This window comes from Lupinus angustifolius, unplaced genomic scaffold (genome assembly GCF_001865875.1).
Source record: "Lupinus angustifolius cultivar Tanjil unplaced genomic scaffold, LupAngTanjil_v1.0 Scaffold_290_9, whole genome shotgun sequence".
In the NCBI taxonomy this organism is placed as follows: Eukaryota; Viridiplantae; Streptophyta; class Magnoliopsida; order Fabales; family Fabaceae; genus Lupinus; species Lupinus angustifolius.
The window spans coordinates 1,592-9,779 of NW_017727615.1; the positions used below are offsets into that span (position 1 = coordinate 1,592).

Genomic DNA, 8,188 nt, shown 5'->3' on the forward strand with positions numbered 1-8,188 from the left:
GCTCAATGTCCTCCTCATCACTAAAATCACTAACAATATCTCGTATAATTGTCATCTACATATAACATACAATAAAATATAAACAACCATGTTTACATTTAAACATAAGTAACAATACATAAAATTAATTATAGAGTAAATGAACTAAAAAAATATAAAGCATTTTTAGTTACTTTCAATAATCACAGTTCTTCAATTATAAATTAACCTAAACATTTTTCATACAGTTTCTTCCTTCAGTGTGGTTTATAGCCGGAATGATGGGTATAAATATTGCTTGAATGTCGTAGATCCAAGACACGACTTGGATCTCGTGTACAAGATCTATGAGATTGCATGGAAGTCGTGGACCAGGTCCACGAGATTGCCATGAAACTCATGTTCCTAGTCCATGACTTACAAGGACCTGACACGGTGTAAGGAAATCGTGGATGCGATCCACGACTTTGCTGGGAAATCGTGGATGTGGTCCACAACTTTGGTGAAATCGTGGATACCATCCACGAGATCCACTAAAACTGCACCAAACCTGTAAATATTTCAAAACATACACCAAACGTGGGATAGTGTAGTCAAACTACACTACCCACGTAAATTTTCCAAACCCGTGTGTGAAGACTACGAAGGTCTATAAACAGTAAAGAACCTTTCCTAAATTGTGGTAGGGCCCTTCCACCCGGTAACCAATAATCCAATATTCACATGCCTCTTGTGTACATATACTTTTTCCCAAATTAATAATAATTATAATAATAATATTATTATTTTCCCCTGTTGTCATTTTATACATCTAATAATAACCATCATATTAGAAAGCATACTATTCATAAAGAACAAAATAAAAACATCATGGGATCAAAATAACCAAAAGTTCACTAGCTTATTCTGAAACAAAAAAAAATCACCTTTTGGTAGGGGAAGAGGATAATTTTGCTTTTTATGGTCTCCCTTATATAGTTTTGTGAACAATAATATGTATAAATATGATGCGTATGTTACATGCACTAACTGCCAAATGAAAAGAGTAGTGCGCCTGCATGATCTGCATGAAAGGCTTTGGTGAGTGCTTAGTGACCACAACATATTTCTCCTGCCACAGCCACCATCGTATTCATAAGATTCTTGCTTAATTACTTTTCATGCTCCATAGACAGATGCTACACCATGGAAATTTCACCCCAATTTCTGTTTTCAATGACATTATCACTCAACTATATTGTTCACTCTTATTTGGAAATAAACAAGATGCAGAGAATATGAAGAGATAAACTATTCCTATATTGATTTGATTTGAGTGCAACTTTTCTCCACTATTGAAAAGTCTAGAAATAGAATATGAGAAAAAATGGGACATTATCAAATTAAAAATTTATTTTATTAAAAATAATTTAAAATTATAAACGTTAAATATTTATTTATGTCACATGTCACAATCTTCACCTCGTATCTGAACCTTCAATTTCGGAGAGGATGCACCATTTTACTTTGTAGGCAAATCCCAAATATCGGAGATTATCTCATTTCATATGTTTATATCTTAATAGTATATTTTAATATTTAATATAAGAAGTTCAAATGAAAATTGTGTTTTCCTTGAGTCATATGCAAAATGGACGCATATTAAGTTTAGGAATGGCAACGGTTTTGGTTGGGGTCGGATTTGCACATATCTAAACCTGAACCCGAAATTTAAAACCCAAACTCAATGGGTTGAAAATAAAAATATCATCCCCGAACCCGTCGGGTTTCGCGTAACCTGAATCCGAAAAAAACTCAAAAATGATAAAGTATTAAGGAAAATATGATATTATTTTCGTGTAATTTTTCTCTAACATTTCTATTTTCTCTTGTATTATTTCATTTCTTTTATGTTTGAAGATCCAATAGTATGTAAAGTAAAATTAGAAATTAAAAACAATTGGCAAATGATAGAAATTTCATTTTTAAATTGAATTACCTTAGGTGCGGGTTCGGGTAGGGTCTTTGCTATACCAAACCCGAACCCGAAATTTAAACCCGGGTAAAACCCGAACCCAATCACATCGGGTTTTCCCTATTAAATTCGGGTTCGATTCGGGCAGGTACCCACAGGTTCAATTTTTATTGTCATCCCTAATTAAGTTCTCGGTTACTGCATGAGGAAAATAGTTATGTCATAGTGCACTGATAACGTCAAAAGCAATACAAATCTTGTTAATTTGCTCGGTTGGCTTTTGAAATGCCCACGGTATATATATATTGACATATTGTGTATAGTTTTCATGGTACACTAAGGTTTTAAATGGTTGAAATGAAGTTAAAATTGCATACTAAAAGTCTGTCTCAACTCTCAAGTCCCAACGAACTAAGCTAATAATAATAACAATGAAAGATTGTTGGTATTGTAGCTTTTAATAATTTTAATAATTGTAATGATATGAAACATAATTAAGTTATTCTCTTTAAAATATTTTGGGTTACTCCCTGTCTAAAATGTGTAAGCAGACTATCAACCATATTGTTTCAGTATAAAACAGTTTAGATTTTTGTTATCAAATTTTTACTGCAATATAATAACTGATCTCGAATACACCCACCACAATATAAGAACTGATCTCGAATACATTCACCACAATATGGCTACTAGTATCAATTCTCGAAATTCCTATAATATGACTACCGTTGCCAATTCTCGAAATTCCCACAACATAACTACATGTGCCAATTCTTTTTTCCACAATACTGACTACCAATATCAGTTCTCAAAAATCCCACAATACTAGCCAATTCTTAGTGTCACGGAAAGAAAATGGATAGAAGTTTGCTGGAAATACGTCGGCTGAAAATACGTCGACTGGAAATACGTCGAAGAACTTTTGAAAATATGAAGGGTTGATGCTTCTATTTATAATATGTAATTTTTTTCCAAGTTCATCATCTCTCCTATGTGGGACTTGAGAGTTGTTCTTTCAAAATTCTTCGATGTGAGATTTAAGAGTATTTTAGATTTCACACACAAAAGTTCTTACTAATGACTTTCAAAAAATTCAATGTATTTTGGGTTGAATCAAATTTTGTCTTAAAACATGTTCAAATTCAATGAATTTGTAATACCTATTAAAAAAATTGAATAGTAAAAGATATACATATTAATTTTTATTAAATGTAAAAAATTTACTAAAATGAAATATAATTAAAAACATGTATTTGAGAAATGTGTTCTTCATTCTTTGAATACACCTCTTTCCAACTCAAAACTTTTATCTTTGATAAAAAGAATTGTGACCTGATAGCAACTTCCACTTGTTGGCCACATAAAAGTACTGTCTGATTGGACATACGTGCAAATCCTAAATGCATCTCTTTTACATGGGAAAAAAACAGAGAAGCTTTTGTAAGGCTTTTAGTCTTGAGCAGCATTTGTTCTTTCTTAAAGAATGTGAATCTAAGAAAAAGAACTGAACCATTTATAGGTCCCTACAAATATTTGTTTTTGGGTTCTCATTCTTCAATGATTTAAAAGAGCACCATATGAATATGAAGTATCATTAACCACTATCTAGGAGCACAAGACATTAACCACTATCCCTACAAATATTTGGAATGTGCTCTTTTAGTAAATTTCACATTTGTTGTTTTTACAATCTGCCCTACAAATGTTAGAGTTGAGATGAATATGATATCATTTATAACAAGTGAGATAGAAAGATCAACTATATTTTTAAAAAGTAATTATATTTGTGGAAAAGACCGATTCTAAGTGCAGGGTAGATGATTTTTTTACTAGAAAAGTGGATTAACTAGTCAAAACATAGACAAGTTGGCTTGAACACCAAATAAGAACCTACATAGTGGCAATTCAAAAACGGGTGGTGTTGGTTTGTTCATTCAAATGGCAACACTTTTTTTTTGCTAAAAAGGAACTAAGTTCAGTACCACATTCACCCTGTTTTGGTAATAGTCACACTCCTATTTTGTGACGATAATAAAAAATGGCACATCTTTGAAGTCTCAATATTCCTGTTCGCTTTAATCAATTTGAGTGTAACATAAGAACATTTTCAGACTTCAAATATGTGTGGTTTTGGTTAGTTGATTCAGAAGCCATGCATGCATGTAAAACTAAGTTGCAAATGAAAAACAAAGAATTTAAGGGAGACATAGCAAATAATAGGGAGTATGCAATAATGGTGTAATAATAACCAAAATAGAATGGAATTGGTATTGGCTTTGTTTCTTTTTTAAGCTAAAACAAAAGTAATGGACAGTTTTTTATAGACAAATATTAATATATTAATATTTTGTTGTGGGTGATACTTGAACTTACATTACATTATACAATTCCTTAAATTATTCAACCTAATCATTCAACCACCTTATAATTCCACAAACGATGACGGTTGAAGGAAAGTGGTGGAAAAATGAACGGCAAGTAAAAGTGTACTTCCTTCACAATTAGTGTACTTCACTACTAGAGTGAGAGTATTTATTTATAAAGAAAGAAAATAGAAAAATAGTATGTAGGAGTATTTTAGTCCAGATACAATACTCGAAGATTTATTAATTCAATTGCATTAACCTTTAATAACAAAATTATGTAATTTAATGAATATTGGCAATCTTCTACACTCATTCTCTCAGTCTCATACACAACTAAAATTTTAAGACTTGATTAAATGAACGAACTTCTTGCCATTTCGAGTTTTCGACTAATACACATTGACCGGTTAAAAGAAATTATAAAAACGTAACCACACACCTATTAGGTAATATAATAATATCATAGTGAAGCATGTTTTCGATAATCAAATTTCATTGCTGGGTTTTCTCCAAGAGACTTCGATTAATTTGTTGAGGTTATAGGACCGAAAATAAACCGAACCAAGTCGAACCAGAACTTAGCTTGATAAGGATTGGTTCAACTTGAATTCAATACAAATTATTTTTTTAGCTCGAGTTCAGCTCGGTTAAAGTTCACGAACTGTTCAACTCAGTTTAAATTGGTTCATTTAAACAACTCAATTAATTATTTCATTTTTAAAAATACTACAAAATGTTTTGTATATATATAGCTTTGTTTATAAATATAATAACAATAAATATAAAAAAATAATGTATGATCACAATAAACATAAAAAATAGTTTTATATAAGTCAGTTCATAAACCTAACGAGTTAAACTATATCCAACTCAAGTTCGGCTCATTTATTTAACGAACTCCATTTCTAGCTCAAATTGACTCATTTGATTCCTGGACCAAATTTATTGAGTTAAAATAACAAATCGAGTTTCAAACGAATGAATGCCAAATTGATTCAGCCTAGGGTAACAAAACATTTTACAATGAAAAAAGGGCATAACATAAGAACATTTTACACGTGAATATTAATACTTGGAAAATAGTGGGGTTCTTAGTGATATTTCACTAAACAACATGTATTGCACCAACAACATCCTCACAAAAATAAGTTACCTAGCCACAAAAACTGATCCAATATAATTGCAAACATCTATTTACTACTTCTGGCCTAACAGATTAAAATCTACAAGTCACTACAGTTCACACACTCAGGAGTGCATTTTAAAAGGAAGAACAAAGAAGAAATAGTTAACAACCCTACTAAGGCTACTATTATCTAAAACCTACTTTAACCCAGACAAAATAAAACATAGAAGAGCCAAGTTCAAAGTAGCTTTAGCTTCTACTCCAGAGCATCAACAACTCTAGGAACAATCTTACAAACAAGTGGAGTCTTCATTTCCATGGAAAGTTTAAGGCACTCAGACAAATCCACACTACCATCTCCATAAGGAACCCATTTCAAGCTTTGAAGCAACTGAGCAAGCCAAAGATGAATAGAAGCTAAACCCATAGACTTCCCAGGACAAACCCTTCTCCCAGACCCAAATGGAGCCAACCTCAAATCAGAACCCATTATGTCCACATCATGTTCCATGAAACGTTCTGGCTTGAACTCTTCTGGCTCATTCCAGAACTTTTCACTATGAGTAATTGCCCACATATTCACCATTGCTGTTGTACCAGCAGTAATAATGGTCTCTCCTACCTTAACATCATGTATAGCTAAACGTGCCCATGAAAGAAGTGGTCCTGGTGGGTGCATTCTAAGTGCCTCTTTTACAATGCATTGGAGATAAGGAAGTTTGGGAATGTCTTCACCAGAAACATGTCTGGAACTATTTCCTGTGAGATGGTCTATTTCTTTTTGAGCCTTGGCTTGAATCTGTGGATGGAGAACCATTCTTGCTAAAATCCATTCCAGTAGAATTGCGACTGTGTCAGTTCCTCTGAATATCATTTCCTGAAACAAACACAAATCACGTGACAAAATCCAAAAACACAATACCAAACAGAATAGTTTTCTATAACACCACATGAGATACCAAAAAAAACTAATAAATAAAATATAGATACACAAGATAATATTATTCCCCACATCTTTCATTATTTATTTGCATTAATTTTATTATATGTAACAGTGTAAACTGTAAAATACGAACAATAAAAAGAAATATATATAGACACAAGAAGAAACATAATCATAAATCAACAAAATGAATAAAATATAAGGAGAAAGGAAATAACATAAGAATAAAATACGAACAATAAAAAGATTAAATTTTCTAACTAAAAGCAAAGGCATATAACAGAAAATATTCATACATAAGAAACAAAAAGAGATGTTAACTAACAAAAAATGTTACTTAAAATGAGGAAAAAAAACATCATACACAAAAATAAATAGAACTTTAATTCCTTACCCAAAGAACAGCTATCATATCAGAATCACTGAGCTTGTAATCCTTCTCCAAATCAAGCAACACATCAACAAAATCCCCAACACTTTTTCCCACGACATATTCACCTGAAACCCTTTTCATCCTATGTTCATTTATAATCTTCCCAACAAAAGCATTAACCTTTGTAACCAAACACCTACACCTTTTTCTCACACCTTGCAAATCCAACCACCCCAAAAGTGGAAAATGGTCACTCCAGTTAAACACACCCAATAACTCATACCCTTCACTTACCATTTCCTCCAACTCAACCCCATCACCATAAAAATCATAACTTTTCCCAAACACAGTCATCATGACATTGTTCAACGACCCAAAATGAAGCACCTTTTTAACCTCAACACATTCGTTTTTACTCATCATGGTATCAAACTCCTTCACCATTTTCAACCCAACCTCTTTTCTAAACCCCCCAAAGGCATTTATTCTCTTTGGAGAGAACAAATGTGTAGCAGAGATCCTCCTCAAGTTCCTCCAATACTCACCATAAGGTGCAAAACCCATTGCTCTGTGAAACAAAAGCTCATAAGCACTCTCCTTAACTGGTCTATCAGCAAAACCAGTGCTACCCAGAATCTCTTTCGCGGTCCCAGGTTCACTAGAAATAATGAATCGGGTTAACCCGACCGAAAAAGCCATCACCGGTTCAGCTTTGTATCTCTTAGCAAGCTTGGCTAGGGCACGGTGTGGTGTGACCCCAGAAAAAACCGAGATTAAACCGGTAATAGGGTGACCTGGTGGACCGGGAATAACAAACTTAGTAAGTGTTAGTGCCCAAGCAAGACCACCTGGTGAGAAAGAAATGAAGATTATGAGAATGAAGAAAAGAGTGAATAAAGCAGCGTGGAGAGTGAAAAGTGGTGGTTGAAGCAGGTTAGGGAAAAACAGAAGTTGAAAATCTGGTGACATTTTTTTGTTGTTTTTAAGGTTGAAGAATAATAGTGTTTGTTCTTTTTTTGTATTTGAGGTGTGAGCGAGGGAGAAGAAGAGTTGCTGGTGTTGCGTGGGAAGAGAAAGAACGTTGGAAGGGTTAGTTAGTGGTTAACTGGTTATATAGAAAGTGAGTGTGGTTAAAAATTTGGGTGACCATGGTTAAAAGGAATAAGAGGAAAAACGAAGAGGGGAAAGGAAAAGGTTTGAACTTTGAAGAAGTAATGGTAACAGATTTTATGAGTGGGAGAATCAATTTGGGAGTTGGTAAACGGGAAGTGATATATGATGATTGCCTTTTCTAATGGTCTGTTCGATATCGGTGAGAGATTGCCTATCTCAACAAATGTTTTAACTTAATCACAATGTCATTTTTTATTACTTTATTATTTTCATTTATTCATGTAACAATATATAATAAATTTGGGATGAGGAATAAAATACAGTTAAAAATAAA

General features: G+C 33.0%; 1 protein-coding gene across 1 annotated transcript; it reads right to left on the reverse strand.

Moving 5' to 3' along the window:
• Positions 1–5,464: 5,464 nt before the first annotated feature.
• On the reverse strand, positions 5,465–7,818 carry LOC109340949 (cytochrome P450 78A5-like). Its single transcript, XM_019578718.1, has 2 exons — positions 6,763–7,818; positions 5,465–6,302 (listed from the first exon to the last, which is right to left on the reverse strand). The coding sequence occupies exons 1-2, from the start codon at positions 7,708–7,710 to the stop codon at positions 5,682–5,684; spliced, it is 1,569 nt and encodes a 522-aa protein (XP_019434263.1). The 5' UTR covers positions 7,711–7,818; the 3' UTR covers positions 5,465–5,681.
• Between the last annotated feature and the right edge of the window lie 370 nt (positions 7,819–8,188).